The sequence below is a fragment of the Siphateles boraxobius genome, unplaced genomic scaffold (assembly GCF_051911475.1).
Source record: "Siphateles boraxobius isolate OS27281-9 unplaced genomic scaffold, OSU_SipBor_1 65, whole genome shotgun sequence".
NCBI classification, from domain to species: domain Eukaryota; kingdom Metazoa; phylum Chordata; class Actinopteri; order Cypriniformes; family Leuciscidae; genus Siphateles; species Siphateles boraxobius.
In genome coordinates this window covers 8,635,767-8,663,606 of record NW_027509192.1, presented here as the reverse complement: position 1 = coordinate 8,663,606, position 27,840 = coordinate 8,635,767, and the positions used below count along the sequence as shown (strand labels likewise).

The 27,840-nt window shown below is 36.6% G+C and overlaps 2 protein-coding genes, 1 long non-coding RNA gene and 3 other non-coding genes across 7 annotated transcripts; 3 read left to right on the top strand and 3 right to left on the bottom strand.

Annotated features, from left to right (window-relative positions):
* The first annotated feature begins 12,819 nt into the window (after positions 1-12,819).
* On the top strand, positions 12,820-20,365 carry LOC143720807 (uncharacterized). The gene is made up of 3 exons (XR_013196640.1): positions 12,820-12,939; positions 14,617-14,652; positions 20,247-20,365. It is a non-coding gene; the product is annotated as an uncharacterized LOC143720807 (long non-coding RNA).
* Positions 14,728-14,799, bottom strand: trnad-guc (transfer RNA aspartic acid (anticodon GUC)). Its single transcript has one exon. It is a non-coding gene; the product is annotated as a tRNA-Asp (tRNA).
* On the bottom strand, positions 15,111-23,497 carry vac14 (vac14 homolog (S. cerevisiae)). Its single transcript, XM_077210648.1, has 19 exons — positions 22,794-23,497; positions 22,266-22,416; positions 21,981-22,148; positions 20,781-20,843; positions 20,587-20,694; positions 20,371-20,480; positions 20,150-20,271; positions 19,938-20,075; positions 19,644-19,784; positions 18,738-18,801; positions 18,373-18,517; positions 17,869-17,934; positions 17,642-17,789; positions 17,398-17,530; positions 17,087-17,261; positions 16,846-16,964; positions 16,231-16,310; positions 16,007-16,157; positions 15,111-15,887 (listed from the first exon to the last, which is right to left on the bottom strand). The coding sequence occupies exons 1-19, from the start codon at positions 22,895-22,897 to the stop codon at positions 15,725-15,727; spliced, it is 2,349 nt and encodes a 782-aa protein (XP_077066763.1). The 5' UTR covers positions 22,898-23,497; the 3' UTR covers positions 15,111-15,724.
* Positions 19,251-19,321, bottom strand: trnag-gcc (transfer RNA glycine (anticodon GCC)). The gene has a single exon. It is a non-coding gene; the product is annotated as a tRNA-Gly (tRNA).
* trnag-gcc (transfer RNA glycine (anticodon GCC)) lies at positions 19,468-19,538 on the top strand. The gene has a single exon. It is a non-coding gene; the product is annotated as a tRNA-Gly (tRNA).
* Positions 23,498-23,836: 339 nt separating the features above from the next.
* zpd (zona pellucida glycoprotein d) lies at positions 23,837-27,840 on the top strand. 2 transcript variants are annotated; one of them, XM_077210650.1, is made up of 9 exons: positions 23,837-24,188; positions 24,278-24,326; positions 24,397-24,501; positions 25,103-25,311; positions 25,392-25,549; positions 25,617-25,859; positions 26,936-27,119; positions 27,197-27,302; positions 27,390-27,840. In XM_077210650.1, the coding sequence occupies exons 1-9, from the start codon at positions 24,165-24,167 to the stop codon at positions 27,500-27,502; spliced, it is 1,191 nt and encodes a 396-aa protein (XP_077066765.1). In that variant the 5' UTR covers positions 23,837-24,164; the 3' UTR covers positions 27,503-27,840. The 2 variants fall into 2 exon arrangements, with proteins under 2 accessions (XP_077066765.1, XP_077066766.1); XM_077210651.1 differs by having other exon boundaries at positions 24,051-24,188; positions 25,395-25,549.

Here is a 27,840-nt window from a genome sequence, read left to right as displayed (position 1 = left end):
AATCCATTAATGACTGTCAATAAATTCAGGTAATGACGCCAAGTCAAGACTTTGGCAAAGGTCATCTTGACTTTAGAACTTCGGAGCCTATAAAGCACAAACATAACACATTGTGGAGTTTTTTTTGAGCCGTAAATTCACTTTAGCAACATTTTCATAGGTCAATGATAATTTCATCCCTTCATAAAAAATCCCTTAGATTCACATGGTATGGGGACCAGATCCATATCTAGGGACCAAAATATAATAGACTCGGGGCGGCATCCACTTGGACAAGAGCAACACCTTGGAAACCAGCATCATAGCAGCAAGTTTTCTATAAGCACCATTCACATCTTAGAAGATATAAGTTTTTAATATTCAATAATTTCCCCCATAATGTCTTTAGTAAGAACAAATAAACATATGTATTAATATTTATAATATTCAAATAAAATATGTCCTTACAGTCATTATAAAGTTCACATTTCAAACATGTGAATCACTGACTTGTTTTGTCACTATGATTTGAACCGCACAGAACGGTTGCCTCACTAAGTGGTTCTTCTTATGGACCTGAAGAATTGTAACAAATTGTCTTTAGAATTATTCTGCATAGAAGCACCATAAAGCCATTCTGATGTACCTGGGGGCTTTGCTCACTGCCCCTGTCATCCGTATGGAAATGCTTTTCCAGTGTAATGGTCGCAAATATATCATGACTCCATATTTATTCAAGCTCTGTTATTCTATAACAAGACAGCATGGATCACTGCAGTCCTGTCGACCCTCAAGATGAATGGTTTCATTTAAACAGGTAAAACTCACACTTCAACAGAAGAACAAGAAGAGACTAGGCCAAAAAGTCATATAACATCAAGTTCTGCATGAAATAGTGATATATCTTGTTCCTATCTTGACATTTTTCCTGACTATTAAAGAAATGTTATGTCATGATCCATTTTACAAAGACCAAAGCTAACAAAACCCTGTCAAGCGCATTTCCTAGCTTGAAATGGAAATTGTCAGATAACTTTTTTTATCCTGCCGTGTATACAGTGAAACCAAAAACATCTTCCATTTCAAATGAGTTAGGAATAAATGACTGAAGCTCATTGCAAGAGTGCCTTTTTAATTTCACTTTTTTAAGTTAAGTTGTTGTAATATACTGTATGTATGTATGTATGTATGTATATATATATATATATATATAATTGAATTTACTTTACTTAAAGTTGTTCATTTCATATCATGTTTAAAGCTGTACAACAATGCTCTTTTAAAGATCAAACTTTAAAAGGTACCTGTTTAAGAGAGCAATCCATTTATTTGTTCTTCTTTTTTTTGTGCTGTTGGAAACCCAGGGCCTGATTACTTATGATGCAGTTCAGCTGACTCATATTAATTATTCATGAGCTTTGGGCATTTCTTAATAGTTTTGTTTGTGATGCTTTATATTCACACAGAAAACATGAAACAAGATATTGATTCAGACACATTGCATGGGACAGTATGCATTTTAAAGCATCATTCAGAAGACACCAACATATTTTGCCAATAAGGGAGCAGCCACAGTAGCATGTGAGATGCCTTAAAATGTAGCATAGCAATAAATATATCAGATTTTTAAATAATTATAGTGCGCCAGAATTTTAGTATGAAGTCAATGGGTCACGTGGGTTGTGGGCAATAGAAATGTTTACATTCAGTAGATGTAATAGTGTTATTTAATATTTTTATTTTATGTATTCATTTTGTGAAGGTGACTTACAATAACCCACACAACAGTTTTATAGTGGAAACTATAAAAAAAGTATTAAAGAACTACCTATATAAAGTCCTTTGGTTCTTTTACCTAAAGAACTTGTTTAAGTTTAAGTTTAAAAATTATATGATCAATAAGTTATGACAACATGTGTTTTACATTGATTTAACTCATCAAAATAAGTTAAGCAATTTTCAATATATTTTTTAAAAATAATTTATACAAGATTCAACAAAATTTTTAAGTCAGTTTAATGTAATTTAAGTTGAAATGACTTAAACATCCAAGTTGATTGTACATAAAATTTTAAGGCTGAAACTTTTTTTTTACAGTTTAGAGCAAAAATAGATTTCCTCATCAAAATATATTTGAATATTTTTGTAAATAAATTTAGTAAACAGTCAAAATTAATATTTTTTTCTTATTTTATCCTAAACTTTCTTTTTTAAATGTTTTCCCCAAAGTGAAACTATGGCTGGATAGTATGCTCCAAGCAATGTTATGTATAAAGAGAACAGAAAGAGTCTGAGTACCAAACCTTGAGGTACCCCAGCAACAAGTTGATGTGATTTTCACAAAGCTCTTCCTCAAGACACCTTGAAAGATCTACGGGTAAGGTAGGACTCAAACCAGCTTAGTGAAGTTCCTGTGATGCTCAGTGTCAAGAGGATGTATAGAAAAGGTAGAGAAAAGACATGTTAATGCCACTGAACAATCAACTAACAATGTTTATGTCATGATATACAGTCACATCACCATTACTTGTCCTGCACACACTTCTCAATCATCTACACCTGCCATCATTCACCTTCATCAACTTCACTCCATTTAAGCCTGCTTCACACAATCAGGATCTAGTCTATGACTAGTGTAAAACACTGTATGGACTACTTGCTTGTAGTTTCTTCATCTCTGATAACGCCAGGTATTATCTCCTGTCTCCAGTTCCTTCAGTGACAATCATTTCAAAGCTTGCGTGGTGAAACTTATCTGGACTGTTTGCAACCTCCACCTCTGCTCTGTTGCCTGCAAAACCCTTTATTTGTTCATCAATAAACCACATTTGTGCTTCACCGTATATCTATGATTCTGTGTTTCCTCACAGTTAACAATTTTATACTGATATATCAGGTACAAAAATGTTTTTGTTCAAAAGAATTTTCTAAAAGCCTATTAGTCATATTATATGAGTGAGTTGTAAGCCATAAATTGCTATTCAAAAAGCACTCTCTATATAATTAAATATTTATACATCTGTGCATGAGTGATTGAATTGGCTCACAAAAAGAATAAACAGTTTTAATGAGGAAAAGATAGCCAGAGGCAAACTACATCCAAGAAAAAAACAAGACTACTATATGTTGGACATCTATGTTTGTACAGTAGATGTCAGGCTCATAAATTTGTCTGCCAGAAGAGATATTGCTGCATGTTTTTAAAACATAAGTCACAATAAGAAGTTCTAATAGTGATTAAATATGGATTTGGATTTAAAGGTCAATATATTTCTATGCTTTATCTGTCATGGTTGTCAAAAACAGGACGGAAGCAATCGCAGGTCAAACTCAGTTCTTTATTGAACGGTGAAAAGCACGACAGGAACACGGGTGTGGACTGATGACGCAGGGACCTCGATGGTCGAAGACGAACCCGTGAAGTGCAGTGGAAACCCAAACGACAATCCAACGAAGAGATGACGACGAATCCAACAGGAACACCACACGGAGAGACAAACATCCAACGATCTGACAAAGGAGATGAGAGAACTGTGAGAATATATGGTGAGATGAGATCGGCTGCAGCTGGTGATGTGATGACGATCAGCTGGAGCGGATCAAGGAATGACACTCATTCACGCCCACTACACACGTGCTTTCATACAACAACATAAACACGAGACGAGAAGGAAGCAATGAACTTGTATACCGTGACATTATCGACATTAACAGGATTGTAAACAATGTGTAATGACAGAAAGTATTCTACTTGCATAACAATTGCTCTGACTCATCTTTTTTCCTGTCTGATGTATGTCAATACAGTGTGTGTGCCTACAACTGTCAAACTATATAACCACCGCCAACAGCTATAAAAAAAGTGTTAATGTTGCTTAGCCTAATATCTATTGCTAATTAAACCATGTTAGCCTACACTTTCAGCAATCAATAATGTGCGGCCTGTGAATGATTTTAGGATTGTTATCTGTTATCTCGCTGCTCCTCTGTTCCACTCTTGTAGCTGCGCTAAAAAGAAACGAAGTGAAATGCCTGTGCACTAAATCATTTTTGACTAGTCAATTTCCTTTAATTCACCTCTTTAATGAAGATAAACAACTTTTGTGTTGTTTTGAGTTTGTAGCTTAAGTAAACCGAGCTGAAACAGATCTGCATAACGTTTGTCAAACTGAAAATGTTTTCTTTTTCTTTTCAGAGCTATGCTTGTCAGTGGCACTAATGTGTGGGAGTGAATGGATGAGCGATATAAAGACAGAGAAATACTCTATTTGAGGTTTGGAGGATCTAAATCAAATCTCTCATGGAAGAAGTATTTTCACAGATCAGGGCTTTTTGACCAAGGAGCAAAAGTTCAGAGCCCATCTTCCATTTTTTGCTGATTCCAGGCAGAGATTTTATTTGAATGAGTTCTGTCTGTTTGCACTCAGCTGACAATGGATATGATTTCTCAAGCAAACAACTCAAAGGCAGTTTGCTGAGTCTATAGAATTTTTATTTGAATAGAGAATGTTCTGAGAAATAGACATATCAAAAAGGCTGTGAAAATAATTAAATAATTAAATATTAGCCTATATTTATGCCCAACTTGTATCCACAGAACAGAAGTTATTCAAAAATAACAATTTGCAATAAATGTATTATTATTTTGCTATACTCAATCCTACTGCTCAAAATACCTTTTTATTAAATAAATAATATATATATATAATAAATTGTTAGTCAAGATACTCAAGCTCAGAGGATCATATCGCTCTCATTTCTTGACTTGTTTTAAATCGGACACACTGTAAAAACAATTGTAATTAAGTTATGACAACATATGTTTTTACATTGCTTTAACTGATCAAAATAAGTTAAGTTATACAATATTCAACTAATCTTTTAAAAGTCTGTTTAAAGTCATCGCTGGTGGGTATCAGAGCACATCTCAGATTCTTTATCAATAAAAAGTTTTTTGTTATAAATTGCAGCATTGCACACATTATACAGTATAATGGACAAGATAAATAATGTGTATGTTTGTTTTTCCAACAATTTCAGTTACGTTATTTTCTCTTATAACGGAGTTCTTTTGTGATTCCTCTTCATGGCAACAAGACTAAACCTTTGAGAGAACATTGCTAAGTAAGTAACTGAAGATCAGGTGACAAAGAAGCTGTGACTGGGGAAAGCAAGCGGTTCTCTTGCACCTGGTTGATCCAGAGCCAGAGTTTTGTCCTTGGAACAGTCATCCTCTTAAACTGGAGAGGTGGTGAGACGTGTCTGTTTACAGAGAACAAATGCAGTATTTTTCCTCACTGTAAGTGCTAGTATTATACCTAAGAAGCACCTCAGATGTGCCACAAATTCAAAAATGAATGAAGGAAAGGGTTACTTAGCCACATATAGCGATATAAAGCAGAACAATTGATGTTGTGACATTATTTGACCATATTTGACTGTCGTGTTTTTGCTTCCTCTTTGCTGAATAGTTTTTAGTAAACAAGTTTCTGTGATGAAAAGTACTTTGACCTTCTTCTTCAGTTTAAGTTGATGGCATGATTGGGTTTCTAAACCAATCAAGCCCAAAAATATATTCAGTTTCTTTGACAAAGAGATATAAATGTCCTGTCCTCCAGTAATACTAAGTAATAATAAAGAAGTGAAGCTCATGAATACACAAGGAACAAAAGGTTAATAAGGCTGATAAATGTTTTATCCAATAAGAAGACGTGCATAAACTATGATGGAAACACATTTACCCTATATAGTGTGGGGGGGGGGGGGGGGTTCTGTGACTGGGGCCCAACATTTGGTTCTACAGGTATTATGTCACTTTGTGTGGGGGGGGGGGGGGGGGGGGGGGGTAAACTAATTTAGCTCCTACTTCAGAGTAGGGTCTAAACCATCACTATAGGAACTATACGGGACGCTAATGTACGCGGATTGGCCAAACCCATGCAAAACACTAGCACCTGCCATTTTTAAAAAACATTTGTAAACACACACAGATTATAGCCTATAAATTTACTCCAGAAACTAACTATACGATACGGCATGCTAATAACTTTTCATACACGGTCTAGTTTCTATGTATAACAGTTCTATCTAATAACGTGTTATACTAGTCGTAAACTAGAGGAGCGCGGAACACAACGTAACGCGGGGCTAGTTGTAACACACTTGTTTTAAATACTTCCACACATGCCAGCATGACGAAACTTGGTGTATTTACTAGTTGCCATATCAACACTATATAGAGAAAAGAAAAGATTGCACCAAAATTCAGAAATCTTAAGATATCACTGAACATTTATTTAACCATAGCAAAAGTACGTTTCTTACTTAAGTTAATTTGTCATTTCTATTTTTTGTGTTTATTTAAAATTAGACAAATCTGATATTATTTTAATCTCCAATCTGTTGTTTAACAGTTGATATAGTTCTTTAATGCTTCGCTAACTAGCAGTAAACACTAGCAGGGTTTAAACCCAAGTTGTGCAGTTGCGGCATGTTGTAACACTGCGTTGCAATGTGCCCCTATTAGAAATATGCTATTATATTCTATACTTTTATGAATTATATTGAGAAAACATGAGAAACATGTAAATAAAGACTGAGAGTCCATGTTCAGAAATTATTAATTATTATTTTGTTTTGAACTATGCTGCATAGCTGTGTTTTCCGGTGTGTTTGTTGCCAAACTCAAAAATTCGGTTATATTTTTAATTATTAAAAAATCCCATTATTTTATATGAAAAATGTAATAATTGTATTTTATTAAGAAAATATTTTGGTTTGACTTGTGTATTTTTTTTATTAGATCAGATAGTATTTTAAGCTGTCATATATGGTGATGTTACAATGTACCCCACCAATGGCAATGGGGCATTTCACATCCATTCTTTCAGAATCAGAAAGAGCTTTATTGCCATGTGCTTGCACACACAAGGAATTTGTTTTGGTACTGAGGCTTCCAGTGGACAAATACAAATACAAATACAACATGAAACATGAAACATAATACTACAAATTATAAGAATAAAAAAAATAAAAATATAAATATGAATATATGAGGGGTAAAAACCCACTTTCGGGGTAAATCAAGAAAAAAGTATACACTGTATTAATAAAACAAAACCACATAATTGTATTACATATTTGGGAAAATAATGTGGGAAAAAATAAATACTCTAAACCCTAAGTAGATTTACACAAACTGAGAAAGTCAAAAAGCTTTGACTTTAAGTTGTGCCCCGCTGTCCCCTAATGGACACGGAGAATGCGAGCACTGTTTGTTTGCTCAGGCTCTTGCGTTCACAGCGCCGTCAAAACGACGAGCACGGCTCGTTCTGTCGCTTCAGAGATCCGACTGTCGGTGCGAATGCAACAGAAAAACGTTCCTTTGGGAACCATTAGTTCTCGGGGAACCACCCTGGTGGTTAGTACCTAAGAACTAAGTTCCTAGAACTATCCGGTGGGAAAGCCTCTATAGTTCCCTCGACAAAACCCAATTTTCCCATAGGCTTTTGGATTCTCAAAAAAAAAAACTCTTTGTCCAAAAAAATTTTGTCCATCAAGATATTTTTCACAGATGAAGCCTAAATGCAGTCGCCAGAATTTGTACAAATCTATAGGCTCATTAGGCTATAAACGAACTACACCAAGGTCCCTCTAATTCAATTGGCCAAGCTTCCGACAACTCTTTTCGTTTTTATCTAAATACATTTTCCCATTAAGTAGTTGGAATAGTTTATAAGAGCACAATTATAAAGTCAACACAGACCTTATTTCAGCCATTTAACCAAAATCTCAGTCAAAAAACCCAACGACTTTGGGACGATGGAGCCGGACGTGCTAAAATGCTAACTCGCTTCCGCATTTTGACCAACAAAGTGATTTCATACCTGCACCACTCTGTAAATCCCTCGATGCGCAGCAAAAAACTCAAATGACTTTGCTTCAACTGTGGATGTGATTGGATAACTGGACTAACCAGTTGACCAATTTCTTCACACAGTTTCTCAAATTATTATTTGATCATTCTGAAATGCCTGAGCCAAAGTCTGTCATCAAAATGATTTGGTTTAATTCCCTCCCAGAAGAGTCTCATTCGTTCCCAAACACCAGCATCCGAACGCGAGATAACATGACAACGTTTATAGCGTTTCATCTGCACAATCTGAGACGTAAGAAAAAAAGAGCCACAGTGGCTTTTCCGACTGCAGCAACTTCCATTTTATTACAGATATTTTTCACCAATTTCCCAGGAAGTGACGATTTTGTTCTCTTGAACAAATGGGGTGGAAACACTGGTTTATTCGCAAATGTTTAATGCGATATACCAATTTTGTGCATAAGTCAAATTCGCATCTTTGGACGGAAACATAGCTAATGTAATGTCTCCGTCCATTTACCAACCAGTAGCCTATACATTCATCAAACGTTCTTGTTTTATGTTGCACAGAAGAAACTGATACAGATTTGAAACGATATGATGGTGAAATAAACAGATTTAAATTTTTAGGCGAACTCTCTTTGTCAAACTTCATCATTCAACATGTTATAAAGAAAGAGTATTCTGTATGAATTTCACTTCTAATCTTTATTTGGCAATGTTTAAGTGATTTTTAGACTTTAACAACAACAGTTTTTTTTAAATGGTGAAAAGACTAGTTGAATTTGGTCTACTGCAAGCCACTGCAGATTTTTACCTGAAAAGCCTTGTGCGTCTAAAACTAGCTGATATGTAACAAAATAAAGTATTGACTGCTTGTCAGAAAAAAGAACACAATCATTTGTCTCCACTGAGAGGCAGGAACCAATCTTGAGAAAGCAGGCCAAACAAATGATGGTGTGTTTGTCTGAAATAACAGAGTGTCTGCCACGGCAAGGTGAATACTGCAAACAGTGAGGAGAAAAGCTGTCTGCAAAGCCTCTCTGGCATGAGATACTTCTATTGGATCATCAGGAAGCAACAGAACGCAGTTTGCCGTGAATGTATTTTCCCACATCTCTATAAATAATTATTTATTGATCATTGAAGAAACTATGGTTTATGAAACTTGCTAGCCTAGACAAACCTCTCCATCATTGAGTCACCGATTAGTATTTCAGAGCTGGGTGAAAATGCAGTGCCACGCCTGGCAAGAAATGTAATCATTTTTCTGTCATTTATTTGGCACATGATTTAAGAGACTGCTGCAAGATGATCCTTGACTGCTTTATGCAGGGACCGTATTTAGGGAGAAAGTAAAAAAATTAAATAAAGATGGCACAAATAAACATTAACATGGCACAAAAATGTCTTGCACTGCCTTCTTTTGTGTGCCGCGGAAGAAAGTCATACATGTTTGAAACAACATTAGGTTGAGTAAACATTTACTTAGCCTCATGTTGTTTCCCTTATCAAGAAAATGTTTTATGAGGCAGAAATTTCAAATTACTTGTATTGATGTGACTCAAAGGTGGTTATTTCAATTTCCCAGACTTCTCAACTGTGAAAGGAAGCAGAGATAAAGCAGTCAGTGTTTAGAGTGGTCATGTCGACTCTGATCTGCTATAAATAAAAGAGCAGTTTTTGATTATTTCTGCATCAGTGCACAATTATTGACCGCAACATACAAAGGTTCAGTCCTATTCGTGTTACCTTTAATAGTTGATCTTTTGAATCTATTAAAATACTTCTGTACGAATAGAGCATAAAAAACAGGCTAAGTGTTTTTACAGGTTTTACCGTTTTCATCAATATTTTTGATCCAGTTTCCCAGAAGTTACAAACATTTTTAAATGTGTCTATCTCCTAGAACGTAATGTTTAGGCGTACACTAGCATATTTATGGCTTCATTTAGATTTTATAAGCTCTGTGAAAGTTCCGATTTCTTTAACCTTGATTGTTTTATTGTGTAGGCCTAGGCATGAAAATTCAAAAAGACATGATACAAACAGTATTAATTCAAATGAAGCACGGCACAGTATTTTCAGACAGTATTATTCATCTGGAAATAAACAAACATTTTATAACTCTGAGCAGAAAAAACAAACCGTTTGCCTGAGGGCAGCAAGGAAAGTGGGAACTGGCTACAGGGTAATTTGTCATCTCTGTACAAAGCAAAAGCCCCCAGGACCTTCATACTGAGACACACTCATATATAAGGACTTGCTCACAGTGAGAGGATCCTGAAAAGCAATATACAACAATTCTCATTCAGACAAAGCAAGAGACTGCCACCTATTAATCATCTTAGGCCTGGACAGAGAACAGCAGCTTTTCTTTGAGCACGTCTCCTATTGTCAACCTCTTTACGGGATTTGGAGGAAATGGGTCATGACTTCCTGCGCTCATTTTATAGTTGAACGATCTCACCTCCAAAGGTGAGGTTTAACAAGAACTTATATGAGCCTGTGTGTGGGGAACATAAAGTTTGAAGGGAAAATTCTCCAAGAGAGGCTGGTGTAAGGCCATTCAGGGTTGGATTTATAGAGTGCTGGGGTGGGCTACGCCTCCAAAATTTCTCAAAATTAAATTCATTAAAATGATTATTGCTAACGGAAGTGTCACAGAATTGTGTTATTCATATTCATTTAGGAGTGAGTATGCATCTTTTCTAACTACTGATTTTATGTCATGTCTAAATTTGTTTGAGTTTGTTTAATGTCGGCATGAAGATGCAATAGTCTTGCAATTTCATGGTAACTTGATTTTAATTATAATGAACTGATGTTATTATTATCTCAGTCATAAACAAAACATTTGGCCTCATTCACTAGCAGTTTAATATAATAGGCTATGCATATTTATGTACGCAGAAAAAAGTTGTCACACAGATTTGAAACATACAGTATGAACATTTGTTTTTACCTTTTGTTTAATGTGGATGATTTTAAATAAATGACTCATGTCCGGAGCTAACATGTCCGTAAGGGTTTTCCGTACAACCACTTTTCATCTCCTGCTCGCACGTGCTCGGGCAAGCTCTTTTAAGTTGGTTTAAGTCAAAATGTGCCATTCACAAAACCAGTTAAACAATTTCCGTCTATGTATAGATTATATCCTCTATTTCGTATACAGTATGTCAATCATGTTTCGGATCACCATTTCCCAGCTGCATTTTGTCATGTATTTTTATACTTATATTTTATGTATTGTATTTTGAAATAATTAATACTTTTGTAGCCATTTATCTATTCCATTTTAATCAAAATATGTTTTTAAAAATGATAATTTAGTCAGAGTACAGGGCTACTTTTGAATCGCTATCATTGGAGGAAGATTTTTTTTCAGTATGAAAACATTATCTTTATTCAGTTTACATTAAATTATCTTACCAGTAGGGTTAAGCAGATAAACCCAGACACCTTGTTCACATCAGTCTAGATCCAATTTCCTTCATTCATTCATTCAATACCAGTCTTTTTACCACAAGATCAGATTAAATGCAGTCTGAGAGTGTTGCTGAAACTCAACAAGACTGCACCTGACAGCCTGAGAAGTGGGAAATGATGAATATCTGAAGTTTTCTGCTCTGCTAGAACAGCAACACTAGGCAGTCTGAACCGAGCAAAGGCACAGACAAAGAACAGTTGCACACTGCATATCAAAGATCATCTCCAGCGATCTATTAATCCAATTTCACTGATAGCCCACTGGGGAATGGCATTTTCTCATTCTACCATTTGTCTTATGTCCACAGTTTCATCATGGTACAAACACTGCCAAAATGAGTTAAAGTTTTGCTAACAATCAGTCAAGTGAAGCTTTCGTTCACTCCAAAAAAATTTATTTTCCTCTTCCTTTTTGAAGTTTGTAATGGAGTGCATTCGACAATGTCCCTATAGAGAATCAGTGTGTGATAAAAAGCCCTAGTGAGCCAATTAAACCTTACAGAGCAAATAACAAACATAATATAGCATGCGTAACAATCTCCACATGGAGTGCATGCCTTCAGTTAACTAATAAATGTTTTATCAAACCATTTACACTGCCTTTCTCTATAGAGACTTTCTCTCTGCACTAGCCTACTACTGGACTTTTCATTGTTTTTCTATTTACTATTCTGTTTGTGTAGACTACAAATATTGCTCTGAACATCTGAGCCACTAATCTTGAAGTTGATCTGTGAATGGTGATACATGGTTTCTTATCTTATTTATTAAGTTTATAATGGTGTTTTTTCCCTTTATCTTTCAGCAGCCTAATATTAAAGAAAAAGTAAACTTGACCTTGTTTTATGCAATGATGGTAAAGTAGAAAGACAATTCATTGACCAATGGAAAGCAGAGAAATGTCATAGCCTACTTGGCCTAAGTTTTAATAGTTGGTTGATAAATCAGTGGCTCCATGTACAGGCAGGCTAGTTAAACCTTAATTTGTGTGCTGCCTGATTGGGATAGTTTTGATAGAATTTTTGGGTGGGAGGATCAAATCTGGGCTGTTTTATGATGATTTTGGTGGGGTTTCATATGTTTTGGTATCCAGTTACCTATAGACTGTAACTTTTTCTGCAGTTAAAAATTAACAAAATTTAAATGATGAGATAGGCTGCATCATCAATTCTTCTTCCAACACGTGTTTTTGTCTTACCCGGATTCACTATGCTAAGCCTATTATTTATAAGTGTTTATATTGTGGATGGTTTTCGAAAGTAAATTGCGTACACACATCACTCGCCCATGTATGGGTCTCTTCATGTCTCTGCCTCGTCATATCCGTAAATGGAGAAAAGTTCCGGCTACTTTGCAGCATGATTGGTGTGGGAGTGGCATAGGTTAGTTGTCAGCAACGAGCGAGAAAGGTTGACATGGAGCAGCTATCGCACACCTCCGTGGAATCGCCCGTTTAAATACAACAACACATCGAAAGAGGAGAGTCTTCTGGCAAAAAGAGAACGCTACAGAGTAATAAGACGAGAATCAACATTGGCTTGGCTTTTCGGAGGTGGCGGGAACTGAGGGATTTGAAATGTTGTAAAAGCGACACGGTGAGGAACTATTTTATTGAACAGTCAGCTATATGTAATGTAGCTGTCTCTAACAGAGTTAAAAAGCATTATCTACTGTGAAGAATCACATCATTATGGGTTATAGCGCTGTGCTTGAATTTATTTTCAAAGACGTAGCGTGTCTATTAGTGTGCGAGTCATCATGAGATCCTTTCCATTTAAACTGCTTATATCTCTGAAGCCTATACTTTTTGAGTTGTATGAGCAGTAGGATCCTCTTTCTTTATTTTTGTAGGAATGAGAAAAAAACATATCCATCCGCAGTCATGCAGAGCTGAACCACAACCAAAACAATGTTCTTCCGCAAAATGCATGCAGTTTTGTTTTTAACCGTCAGAGGGCCAAGAGTTAACTCAAAAGCAAACATAAGAAACCTTACTTTAGCAAAAATAAATTTTAATGTCCTTGTAAGTTATAGATAATTCAAAGACTCTCAGTGTGATCACATTGCGCATTCCACCCATATTTAAGGTTCATGTGGAGAGTGAATCACTAGAAATCACATTGAATTACAGCTTCTCTCCGGTATGCCCAGGGCTACATGGTGGATATTATGGTTAAAAATATTGAAATTCATTTGATCATAGAAGCATATAGGGTGAAAACTCAAACTATTTTTGACAAAATTTTTGTTCAGTGTGTGGATGAATCTGCAATAAGAGGACTTGAGAGAAGTGTTATGTTTAATGTGAAGTTAGATTTTTTTGTGTGTGTGGAATGGAGAATGTTCAAAAGAATCCATGATCAAAGGGCAAGAGAAAAAGAGAAGTTTCAAAAGCAGTTCTTCATGTCTACTTCAGACAAACAGGGTAGTTTTGTGTTCTCGTGTCAATATAGTGCCAGCATGTATCCGTTTTAAAAGCTAAAAGAAGATTGTTAATACTACTAAATAGACTAAATGCATTTTATAACATTAGCCTTAGGCTTAGTCTACCTTACAAAAATTACAATGGTATAAAAAAACAATGAATTAATGCATGTTAAATAAAATCACCCTGAAAACCTTTTTTTCAGTGTGAAAGAGATCACATTACCTATTGTGATCTGCAGTAAGTATTTTGGTAGAATCTAGTAACCATGGTAACTCTTTGTATGGGGTATATTTTTGTGTACAATTAAAATATTCTATTTGAATGAAACAGTGAGACAATTTTGGTCATTTAAATTTCACAGTTCTGAATACTATGTATGACAAATTCTATTCTTTTAAATGTTCCCCTTCTGGGAGTCGAACCACGGTCTGGGATCTGAAAACAGATTATCTGAATGCTTATCTTCCCTAAACGTATCCCATCCATTCCCTATGGTAGTGCTAATCATTACCGATGCGATATATTTTTGGCCACAAGTGATTTATGGCGCTGTTCCGAGTTGGTTTTCCTGCGTCCTGTTACTATTTAATTCATAATCATATCTATGTATTTAATTAAGCATGGCATAAATCATCTTGCGCCCTGCACCCGGAAAGAGTTGTTCTCGTTTGAATAAAATAACAACTATGTATGTGATTTAGTTCCAAATAAAAAAAGTGTTTAAACTATAAACAAGCTTAGTCATACCCATTGATTTCCATAGTAGGAAAAAAAAATCTATGGAAGTCAATGGCTGCCATCAACTGTCAACATTCTTTTAAATATCTTCCTTTGTTTTCAACAGAAGAGAGAAACTCAAGAGGTTTGGAACAAGTTGAGGGTGAGTAAATTACTAAATTAATTTTTTTGGGTTCACCATCCCTTTAAAAAAGAAGAAGAAAAAAAAAGAATCTCTCTCCCCGTCGGGGAATCGAACCCCGGTCTCCCGCGTGACAGGCGGGGATACTTACCACTATACTAACGAGGAGTAAGGATCGAATACTTATGGACTTTTTTATAAAAAAAATGGTGGAACAACGTTTGCAAATGAAATGAAAGAAATTCAGAACTTCGACCTCAGATTTTAGATTCTTTATAATTCTTTTCTTTTTTTTCAATCGAAAAGCGTCGTCTACGGATTTTCGGTGAGAAACTATGTTAATCTTTCAGCCTGATGTTGAAAGGGTTTTCTTAGAAAAAGTAAATCAAAAGCGCCACCTGCTGGATTGCAAAAAGGGAGATTTTCTGGGGTTCTTGTGATGAATAAAAGATTCAGATTAAAGACAACAAAAAACGAAATAATGATGTTCCACTTTATTGTAACTTTGTCTTCACATTACAGAGAAATGTCTTACATGTACATAAGGCCAAGAGTGAATGTGTTAATGTGGAAAGAACGATTAAATGAACAAACAGACTACAATGGGAATGCTAAGCAAACAGAGTGAAAATTATTGGGATAAAATCACAATACAAAAAAAGACATTATCCATTCAAGACTCATTTACAGTACATGTCATGTTTGAGATTAAAAGTTCTGAATAATAATCCTCAGGGTCAGGGGTACGTGCAAGGTGATCTGTACAAATATTCTGGAGAGGGTTACATTAAACCAGTGATTTGGGGATGATATAACCATTGGCCCTTAATCTGTAACAGATTACCAAGTCAAATTATGTCCAAGTGTGTATGTAGTACATACAGCAACAACTCCAGCACCTGAACGTAAAGCACTTCACGTATCTTAAAAATAAAGCACATCAAAGTCCCTCATGCCTATAGTAGCTCAAATACATAAAAACCTGAACAAGGTGATACATGAACGCCCACTACAGGTCCTACTGAGGCTCCAATCTCCCATGTACCATAATTTTTGGACAAAGGCTATGTATCCTCATCCTGTCTGTGACCCTTTACAACATAAGCTTCCTGTCTGGGTGCTCAGAGCGACCCGCCCTCTGGTGCCTCACTTCCAGATGTTTGCTCTGGACTCGGTCGAAGTGCTGGAGCAGTTCACTGTAGTCGATGTGCGGCTGGGCCAATCGTTTGTCCTTGACTGGTGCCTTTGGGTGATCTCTGGAAAATTAAAACACGTGAGACCAGGCCGACTATTTAATCTAGAAGATATCAAACGTTTTACTAAGTACTATGAGTACAGACCGACTCTGATTGTTCCGTGTGGTTCTGGTACTTACACTGTCCTCATGAGTTCAGGGTTTGGCACACAGCTGAGCCGATGCGAGAGCAGCTGGAACGCCTGACTCTGAGGAAGCAACATCAACAGGCCGTACAGAGCCTTGATGAGATATGGGTTATGCTCTACATCCAGTAGCTGAAGACGAAGGTCTGCAAAGAGAATGAGTGTTAATGTGGAGAGACAGTTTGAGAATATATGAGAAACAGTTTGAGAAACACTCACAGGTGAAGATGGGGCTCTCGATTAGTTGCACAAGTTTATCCACCTCCATGAGGAAGTCCACAGTTACCTCTAGATCTCCGCTTATCAGCTCAAGTAAAGGTGTTTTTTGTGATTTAAAGTAGGTCGCATTTAATTGAGTGACAGTAAAGATGCTAATAACAGATTTCTGTTACAATACATTTCAAATAGATGCAGTTCTTGGGAACTTTCTATTCATCAAAGAATCCTGTATGTAACAAACAAAAAAAAGTGTCACGGTTTTCACAAAAATGTTAAGCAGCACAACTATTTTCAACATTGATAATAATAAGAAATGTTTGTTGAGCAGCAAATCAGCATATTAGAATGATTTCTGAAGGATCATGTGACACTGAAGTAATGATGCTGAAAATTCAGCTTTGTCATCACAAGAATATATTACATTTTAAAATATATTAACACAGAAAAGTTATTTTAAATTGTAATAATATTTCACAATATACATTTTTTTACTGTATTTTTAATCAAATAAATGCAGGCTTGGTGAGCATAAAAGACTATCAAAAACGGGGGGAAAAAATCTGGAGTCAGTCTGGAATAGAAAGATATATGATAGAGTGTTTACAGCAAGGATACAATTTCTGGATGAGGTCGTAGGCATGCCGATAGTTCTGGGTCAGGAAGCAGAGGGACACAGTGGCCACTGGATTGTGACACCAAGAGCGATAGAGGCAGCAGAAAAGAGCACAGCTTTCCTGAAGGGTAAAAAGTATAAATGGAGAACAATAATTAGTAGCACAATGTGACTGGATTTCACGAGGCATTCTTAGTGCGTTGGATCTGTTTTAAAGATTCTAGACTTCAAAACAAATGTTACCTGTGTGTGCAAGTCCTTGAGCTGGTTCCGCAGCTGGAACAGTTCGGCTGAGGTAAGCAGAATAGTGTTAAGTGTCTGCACCATGGTGGAGGCAAACTTCAGATCTTCCTCCTTGAGTAAGATGTCCGCCATGGAGTGAAATATGTTCTCCGCGTGCAGGAGGAGACATAGCTGCCTGTTAGGAAGAAGAGAAAACTTACTAAAATAATCTATGATATTGAAAGATTAGTGGTGTCCTCAGATTGACAGAAGTTTATTTTTGAACTACTACAATTCGCACAGGTTTAAATCATTGAGGAACTAGGTTTTACCTGATAATGAAGGCCCCTCTTACTTCTAGAAGTTTCCGCTCTAAACTGAAGCGCTTGAGCAAATTAATCATGAACTTGTAGAAGTACGAGTTCATGCTGGGAGTTGAGGGAGACAAGTCTGTCATCTTAGATCCTGTCAAATGCAAAAAAATGTTAGTTTGATTTCACAAATCACAATTTTAGTATTATTTGGCTTTTCTGGTTTATAGCCAGATATAAATAGTACCAGGAATTGGTTACCCACCAACCACCATTGGCTGTCCATCTTGGACCCCACCTGGAATATGGAGCTCTGTTTTGCTATCAGAGTTGTCGCACAACCCAGAAGTGTCCGTCTGCCCAGCAGGTGATGATGCAATTTCTGCTAAAACCTCCAAGTCTTTTAAAATCACCTGTGAGACATATTTGTTCTTTAAAATGGATTTCGCCTTGGTAGATCGCCACTGAGATTTGATGAGTTATGTAACTTACTTCATCAGACTCGTCTGATAGTGTCTTCAGTAACATGGGGAACAAACTATCTGTGTGCTTGAACATCTGCCATGGACATACAGTGGAATTAATCACTTTTAGCATTGCATGTTTTAGTTATTACCTGAAACTGCATATTTAAAGGGATAGTTCACCCAAAAATGAAAATTCTGTCATCATTTACTCAGCTTAATGTTATTTCAAACCATGAGTTATTTCAAGTATGAGTTTCTTTCTTCTGCTGAACACAATAAGATATTTTGAAGAATGTTGGTAAACAGACAGTTGTGGGCACCCATTGACTTCCATAGTATTTTTTTCCTACTATGGAAGTCAATGGGTCCCGACAACTGTCTGTTTACCAACATTCTTCAAAATATCTTCTTTTGTGTTCAGTAGAAGAAAGAAACTCATACAGGTTTGAAACAACATGAGGCTGAGTAAATAATGACAAAATTTTCATTTTTGGGTGAATGATCCCTTTAAAAGAACATTTTTAGAAACCTTGCGAGGGGTCTTGATGTACAAATGGTACAGCCACTTCAACACAGCGATGCGAGTCATCATTCCGGTGGATGAATCGTGTAAATGTCTGTCCAGTACTTGCACTATGCCATCCAGATCCAGATTTACCACAGATCTGTCAGAACTACACAGCATAGTGTAAATCAGACATCTTGCAGAACTCAACAGTGGCTTCTGATGTTGTAAACAATTTGATGTTGCATTTATTCTGAGGAGTAAACCACTGGTTGACTCCTCTATTACAATTAGCATTAATTAATGAAATATTTCCTATGTTTAATGAGTTACATCATAAAACAGAAATACATATAGTGTTTTCTACTCAGGGAATGTCATAAAAGTACCTTGCTGGAGTGAAGAAAGAGATGTTACTGAAGCCTACAGACTCCTGAGACTCATTTAGGGAATCTAAAATCAAAAACAGACATATTAAATCAAAGCAAAGCAGGCAATGTTACTAAAAGTATTGCAATGTACTTAACATTATGCATTTCTTATACATTAGGAAAACAATGTGGAAACAACTCCTGGCACTATCAAGGAAACGTTATTTTATTAATTACACTATCATAGGATCTCATAATCCTCCAAAAATCATTCTAATATCCTGATTTGACTTTCTTATGATCAATGATGAAAACATTGGGAACTATTATACATTTTTTCAGGATTCTTTGATGAATAGGAAGTTCAAACGCACAGCATTTTTGAAACTATAATTTTTGTAAGAATGTAAAATGTCAATTTTAATCAATTTAATGCATTCTTGCTAAAAAAATAAACTGACCCGAACAGTGTAAATAAAGTACCTATTTAGAAAATATGAAGGAGCATGTGCAAAAAGAAAAAAATTTGGATGCATTGGCCGGGAATCGAACCCGGGCCTCCCGCGTGGCAGGCGAGAATTCTACCACTGAACCACCAATGCGTTCCTGAAATGTTATTGTCGCCCTCTGGCTTCCAAAGTGAGGCCCCTGTCAAAGACAATTACCATACTTGATCAGTAGGTGGCATGTTTCCATCCCTCCATTCCTCTAATTGATAGCCAGGGGGCGACATTGTCCTCTCAGATATGCATTGGTGGTTCAGTGGTAGAATTCTCGCCTGCCACGCGGGAGGCCCGGGTTCGATTCCCGGCCAATGCAGTCGCCTTTTTCTTACCCCTTCATCTTAAGTTTCTTCCACAAATATAAATAAATAATTAAAAATATAATAAAATGTGCCAAAAAATATATCATAAAAAAACATGCCATTCAGGTCTCCCTCTTTCTTTGGAGTCTCATCACTTGGAGGAGAAGTTTTGGTCTGTGATCCTTCATCATCTTCATCGTCTTCAGGGGTCACAAGCTTCATCAGGCTATGATTACATGCACTGGCAGCCTCTTTAGTACCTGGAGGGAGTTTATTGAGGAAATAGATCTGAGCGGTGACAATCTAATATTAACTAAAAAACATTTAGCTGAATGGCACTGACTGCACACAAAACATCTCAAATAAAATGCAGTGTTGAGACTGAGGGTATATGCAAACGCAGTGTAGGATACTCTTTTTGCGGTCGTCATATGAAAGGCAAGGCAGCACTGCTGTCAGTATGCCAGAGGAATACGGCAGTACAACTCTCCCAGCAAGCTGGATGAATTCCCTCATCCATGTCATAGACGTCAACTGGATGAGATCATTAGCTGCAGAAACACAAAATAGATAATTACACTACTTACCTATACACTCCTTGTACATATTTTTACATCTGACTCACTGGACTTTGATTCATCAGACACTTGACAGTGGATGACTAAGATGTTGGCCATTTCTGCAAATTTGACACTGGAAGGATTCTTCTTAATTTCTTTCAGGAATTCCCCCAAAACCACCTCACACCTATTGAACAGCAAAGGTTAATGCTCTTTAAAAATGAGAAAAGGAAAGGAGGAAGAGGGAGAGACAATCTCAGGTAAAGGTGGAGATTGTGAGACATACATCCGCCTGATCTCTTTGCTGCTGTCTCCAAGAATCTGGAAGAGTCCGTCTAGAAATTCTGGCAGATAATCCAGGAGGTTGATATCAGGAACTGACTCCAACACGTGGATCTGGAGCAGAGTCAAACCATCACAGGAAGTCACAAAAGCATAATGCAACTATTATCAGTGCTGTTATCGTGAAGTAAAACTAAAACTATTAGAGTGCTGAACCCACCCAGGAGATAATGAATTGCCGGGCATACTGGTTGTTCGAGTAAATCCTCTCACGCAATAGAGGGACAAAAGCCACTAGGTCAAATTTGTTGCTCTCCGTTACAATGTCCTTAAAATAAAAGACAAATGGAAATCAGATTATGTCACTATTGCAACTGATAACTGCTGAATCCACACATTTCTCATCAAACTCACCTTAAGAAGCCGATCCAGGAGCTCAGATCCACTCTTTACGTTTGGATCAGGATCTGCAGCAAGCTATAAGTGCAGATCACATGCGAGGTGAGTCTGTGGGTCAACTCAACAAAAAACTGACTTTACAGCAAGAAAAAGTTATAATAGGAATTATGTTCAAAATGTCAGTAACACAATTAAACCCTGTTTTCCCTATCATTTAGTTATTGCTGTCTTTTAAAAAAGATTATAACAGAAACTTTTTTACCAGTGTTAATTCAGTATTATTTGTATGCCATTTATATATATTTTGTTATTAAGACTTTTGTTTCATTTTAGGAACCCAAATGAATGATCTTTTTGGTGAAATCTGAACGATTTCTGTCTCTCCATAGACAGCTACGCATCTTGCTTCAAAAAGTTCATAAATGGATCACTTTATATGATGAACAGATTGAATTTAGGCTTTTATTCACATAAAAACATCGATCATTGAACATAAACAGAAGCTCAATCAAACCTGCTTGACGTGAGAACAAACCTCAAACCTCATTTTGCTGAAGCTCAACGTGCTGCGAAACAAGAATTGGTTCTCGCTCGCCAAGCGAACATGTATTGCTGTCAATCGAGGGACAGAAATCGCACAGATTTCCTAAAAAAAATATATGTGTTCCGAAGATGAACGAAAGTCTTACAGGTTTGTAACAACATGAGGGTGAGTAAATTATGACTAACTTTTTAAGTTCTTTAAGTTTCTGGCCTAATATACATTTTATTTTAGCTTAATTTCAATGGCCAAAAATGGCCAATGGTTTCATTTAGTGTTAGTTTAGTTTTTAGTTTTTTTTAATACATAAAAATGAATAAAAACTATATATATTTATATTACAGTTTTAGTTACATCAGGTACACTAAATTAGTATATCACGGTAAACAAAAAGAAATGTTGTCGTTTAAGTTTTTAATATCTTATTTCAGTTAAAGTTTTTTATTTGAAATAACAAAAAATGTGTTTGATGGTTTTAGTTAACTATAAAAAACCCTATGTTTGGTGACAACAACACTGCTTTTTACCCCAAAGAAATATTACTTTCTATTCAAATACTTTATGGTACTTAAATGGTACTGATTACTAAACTATTTAAAACTAGCATGAAATACCATGTGACCCATTTTTAACCTTTCATGCATGCATCTAGACATAAAGGGGCATGAGTTTACCTTGCTGAGCCCATCAAACAGCACATTGAAGTGGGGCAGCACTGCTCCTCTGGCAACCTTCACTATATTGTAAAGTGCCTCACAGGCGTAGTAGCGCAGACGGCTGTCAGAGTCATTGAAACAGGTAAGAACCGGATCAATGAGTTCCTTCAGATACAATCCGGAATCCTGAAAAGCAAAATCACCACATTTTCTTTGGAATTTCATGCATACTGAACGTCTTGCAGTCAATTTTAAGAAGCACCAATTAATCAAAGTTCTGTTTTGCACAATTAGTTAACATACTTTTCCCAGGGCAATGGAGCACGCTGCAAGCCCAATGAGGCCTCCTTTTCGGCTGTGAGGGTGCTGGGACAGTGCAAACTCTGTTGCCAATATCTGGATGACATGTCTGATCTGTGCAGAGTTGTTCTGGGCTACAAATTCCCGTACAAGCCTGGCAGAAGATTGGGGGAAAGCATTCTAATAATTCATTTGAAAATACTGGCTGGGCTTCAAGAGTAATTGTATTTATGTAATAGATGCTGTTTGGACTATTGAACATAAGCATAACTAATTAGGTCATGTGGCATGTCAGATGACCAGCTCTCCATTGGGCAAAATAACAAATACCAATGACTTATTACCGAGAGAAACTAACTATAACGTTACATGTTAAACAACTGCATGCAGTAGAATGTGTATCGGTGCAATTATAAAGAATACACAAGTCTAACAGGAACTGCATGCAAATAAATATATGTATATCCATTAACAAGCACATCCTCTTATTTATGAGTATTTTGACCAAACAGATAATAGGTTATGACTCACTTTTCAATCTCAAGAGCTGCCACCTTCCTCTTCTCGTACAGTTTGTCGTTGAGAGCTCTCACAATGTTTGGTGTCAGTGGAGAAAAATCCTTTTCGGTGTTCATTTTTTCAAAGTATTTCAGAAAAATCACTTAACTTACGCATAGGACACAACTATGAATGTTAAAACTGATCTTTTAATACAGCTCAGTGAGTGAATAAAGAGAAAGTCTCATTAGATGACAGTTCGATCAGTGTATGACGGAATACATGTGTTAATGTTACATCTAAGAGATTTTCGTCATCACGCGCTTGTCTTGTTGCAAACAAAAACGGCGCCCTAAAATCAGTTTCCGAGGCAGAATATCATCACAAGCATCACTTATAAAATAACAGGACCTGCTGTCTGCGACACTGAACTGAAAGCGGAGAGCAGATGATGAGCAGTTACAACCAAAGCAGAATAAAAGTCTTAACACTTCTATAACTTAAATAACGTTACTTTAGAGCCGATGACCCGGAGAAAAACGCGATTATTTCTGTACAGAAGATAAACCAGATAAGTGTTTCCTTGCCAGTGTTGACAGAAGCAGATCGCAGTGTTTTTCAATGTAAGAAATTGACCATAGCCGCCATATATCACGGCTCACATGACTTCCTACAAATATATACGGCTGGTAAATCGAGCTCCGACGAATGGATTTGTTTTGATTACGTCAAGAGTCACATGTTCTTTGAAAACACATGACTGCTGAATTCGGAACAGCTACCTACCATACTACTTTTACTATTTCTGCCACAGAAAGATATGGTAAAAATAGTAATATAAATGGCTGAGGTTTTATTTCTTGAAAAAGGCGGTTGTTTGTATATTGGTACATATAATATAGGCCTATATATGACCTAACATAGGCTATATATTATTTATATATGTTATCTTTTTAAGAATATATGTTTATTAATCGTCAATTTATATATTTATTTGTCTGTTTGTTTGTTTGTTTGCCTGTACCGACTTCAAAAAAAATAATTTGTGGTTTAACTTCTGTTTAACTAACTGACAGAAAGTGCACTGGTTAGTTAGTTGTGTTCGACTTGAAGCGGCGCTGCGCAGACCAATCGGCGTATGACATCAAAGTACCGCGAGAGCCATTCGAAAGCATACGGAGCCGTGTGCTCTCTAACGCACAGCAGGTGTGATCAGCAGGTGTGACTCATCAAATTAATTTATTTCAGTTTCATCCTGAAGTATTTAATCCATGTTTACTCCAGTAAGACCCCTTTGACATATAGAATAAATATTAGGCTATTTAAAATAGCTATTTTCTAAAATTATTTTCCAAACATTCATTTAAAAAAAAAACTCTAAATAAAGAAGGATTTGTGACACAAATGGCACGGTATCAGAAATCAAAGGTGTGAACTGCTTACTTTATTTTATTTGGGGTGAAATACAATATCAGTGTTTTAGTGTAAGATTTAACATGTAATTTTTCCTCACACAGGTGCTTCTGCATATTGCAGCCTTACTTTGTGCTGTTGGGAGTGTTTCTGGTAAGGTAACATGTGATGGAAATGGTGTCATCTACAGTGAAGTCTAGTTATTAAAGCCATTTTCATCCAGGTGAATGCGAGATATCACAATGTTCTGACCCAACGACCTGCATTTTGTCGCAGAGACAAACTTGTAAATGTGCAGTTGGCTACTTCGGAGATCTCTGTGACCAGGGTAAAGGACAGTCAGTCTTGCTGAAAGAGACTGCTTAAACCAGTTGATTTGCAGCTGTTTTAAACTTAACTCCCAGCATTTAGTTGGATTCATGAAAAGCTTAAGAAAAATGTGTTCTTAAACTTCAAAACGAAATCCTAAGATGTTCATTTGAGTAATAGAGCAGTTATTGAACACATCTTAAGTTTTGAAATATGTCCATTATTATTATTTAAAAGATATTAAATATAAAATGACTGGCTCTACCTTGGAGGTTGGAGGTAATCAGTTTATCTAAGTCAGAAAATAAAGAATATGGCAGTTAAAAAGATTTTTTATTCTTAAGAATGTTTTGTGAATCTGACCTTTAGTCTTACAAGTTAGTCATCTAACTTTTCTTCTAAGACTGGTCATAACCTTTTTTAAAGTTACATAAAAAGGTGGATTGGGCTAGTTTGAATCTGAAATTAGCCCTCACTAATTGCTAGTTGGTCAGACTTTTAAGACAGTCTCAACTTGGTTTAAGCAACTGGCCCCAATCTCTTTGCCAAGTACTATAGCTAAGACTAAACCAGCTGTTTTCTTTGTCATGTTGTTTTAACTGGACAATTTTCTTTTCAAGTCGCAACAATGAATGTGACGTGTGACAAAGACTTCATTTCCATCCTGGTGGACGAAGAGTTCTTCAAATACTACAACGTGGAAGTAGAAGCGGTTCATTTGATTAATGCCAGCTGCCGTGCACATAGAGAGGAGATCTCTGGATCAGCTTATTTCACAGTGCACACACCAATGGACCAGTACACTGCCTGTGGAGGTAAACCTCTGGAGGTAAAGTACTGTTTTTCTCATTTAACAAAAAAGCATTTACATATTACATATTCCTAAATGGCATCTACACTTCTTAACAGAAGAACATAACACACATTGTTTACTCTTTAACACTGATGTCTGACCCACCTGTCTACGGAAACATTGTGAGAGATCCGGTTGTGCAGATTGAGTACAAGTGCATCTATCCATACATCCGCAGAGTTAGCCTGGAGTTTCCAATCATCTCTTTCTCTAGGTAATGCTCTGATGTTAAATTACATTGATAAAGGAAGTGTATTCAACTGATTTGATTGTTTTTAAAGTGAAAGAATGTTCAAGATGGATGAAGTGGATGCCAAGGTGGAGATGAGTGTGTTTAAAGATCACACATACACTGAGGCTTTCACCAGCCCCCCTACTATTAAGCTTGGCGATCAAATCTACGTGCAGATTCAAGTGACGGAGCCAGAAGAATTCTTCCATCTGAAAGTCAATGAGTGTTGGGCTTCGCAGACTCCTCAAGCTAATGATAAGTCAGGCTTTAGCCACACACTGCTGGCAAACGGGTGAGCTAGTATTGGAAATCGTTTAATTTTTAAATGTTAAATCCAAGACCAAGTGTCTCTAATTTGCATCAATAACCAACACACCAACATGGCAGTTCATAACTTTTTTGATTCGTTACTAGGTTTTGCGAAATGGTAAGGTGTGGACTCATTAGGAAAAGACCATTATCAGTGTAGTGATGCATGAAGCACCACTTAAGGTGCATCAGTGACATTTCAGTATAATGTAAATCAATGGTGAAGGGGGGGGGGGGGGGGGGTATATTGTCAATATTGTAGCGATACATGAAGCACAGCTCACTCAGAAGTCACTTTCAAACCAAGCAGCTTTCTGTTGGTCAACATGACAAATTTGTGTGACCAACCAACACAAGCAAGATCACAAATTTTTTTGCACTCACACAAAACTCCAGATCATACAAAATTCAATTTAAACTACTGGATATTGAATGCGAAATTTTGCCGAAAAGTGCGATTGGACCTTTACTTGGAGGCCACTTCCAAATTATAGTGGTAAACACGGCGAATTTGCTTAAAGGTCAACGAACTTGAATCAAATGGGAGATCTGCAATGGAATGTTTCGTCTCACTTGTCCCTCATGCATAAAAAAACTACGAAAATTCGCCAAACAGTGGTAAATGTGACCGCAGTCTAATTCATATGAATTCACTCAATCTAATTATTCAATCTAATAATCTGCTTGCGTCCCAGTGATGGTTTGGTGTAATTTGGGTGTAATGGGTGGAGCTGGAAGGTCCAACTACACCCTATCCTTTAGTTTACTCTATCCCTCCACCCTTTAGAAAGATAGATTAGCTGGACTTGGTCAGCTCAACCCATGACATCCAGAGAGGGGGAGCTGGATGTCATTTGGCTCTGCAGGGAGCACCACTTGCCTCCATGCTTAATTTTCTAATATTTGTACATTTCCATACGAACCGCGTTGTGTAATTTTGTACGAAATCACCACCTTGTAAAATAGTTAAGTTTTCTCACAATATTGAGTTGCAATAATTTCTAAATAAATATGTCACCCTTCAGGATATGCCTTTACGTTTTCCTATTTTTCTTTAAGGTGCGTAAAAGACAAAACGACTTCATTTGGTAATGGTACGCCGCACCCTGCAGGAAGAAATGGTGAGGGGTCGACTGTCCGTTACTCGTTTGATATGTTTCGGTTTATACACGAGCCCCACAGTTTCTACCTGCACTGCACTGTGCATCTCTGCACACCTGAGGATGGGCGGTCTTGTATTCCTGTAAGCATTTTTTTTTAACCTGTTAGGATTTGGACAATCACGTTTTCAATTTTTAACCTGACCTGATTTATTTTTAGGAATGTAAAACTATATCCAAAAGAGAGGTTGTTGTGGAGGAGCAGGCTCAAGGCCTACTGTCTTATGGACCAATCAGACGAGAGTTACCAGTTATACCCAAGATAAGTATGTTTATATATGGTTTTTAATATATAAATATATGTAGTAGCAATGCTTTTTATCATTATTGAAATTTATGGATTCTCATTTTAGATCTCCTCACATTGGCGCTTCCATTGGGAGTGATTTGGACTTTGGGCATCTTCTTTCTCATCCTTATCAGCATCGCTAAAGCTGGAATAAGACGACTCATGACAAACACCTAAATAAAACTCATTTTCACCCAACATAGTGATTTGTGTTGGGTACAAAAGCTACCCCAAGAACACAAGCTAAATTATGTTAGTCTTCATGATGGGCCCTTACACATTCTATATGCTCTGTCAAGACTATTCAGTATTAGACCTAAAATAAGCTTGAATGTGATTTCCAGAGACGCATAATGATTAATCAGGGCTACTATTAATTTTTTTCCTTTGCGTATCGAACTTTATTTTTTTACAGTACTGAATATGACCAACAGGTGGCAGTGAGAACTAAAATTGGAACAAATTTGCTTATTTTTTTCGTTCTGTTAATAAACCGATTTCTGTATTGTTCCCTT

Coding starts and splice junctions, on each gene's coding strand:
- zpd (XM_077210650.1), top strand. CDS start 24,165: ATGGCACGGTATCAGAAATCAAAG. Junction 25,860..26,935: donor CACACACTGCTGGCAAACGG/GTGAGCTAGTAT, acceptor TTTTTCTTTAAG/GTGCGTAAAAGACAAAACGA. Junction 27,303..27,389: donor ACCAGTTATACCCAAGATAA/GTATGTTTATAT, acceptor TTCTCATTTTAG/ATCTCCTCACATTGGCGCTT.
- vac14 (XM_077210648.1), bottom strand. CDS start 22,897: ATGAACACCGAAAAGGATTTTTCTCCACTGACACCAAACATTGTGAGA. Junction 19,785..19,937: donor ATATGACGACCGCAAAAAGA/GTATCCTACACT, acceptor AACTCCCTCCAG/GTACTAAAGAGGCTGCCAGT. Junction 17,531..17,641: donor TGGACAGCCAATGGTGGTTG/GTGGGTAACCAA, acceptor TGCATTTGACAG/GATCTAAGATGACAGACTTG.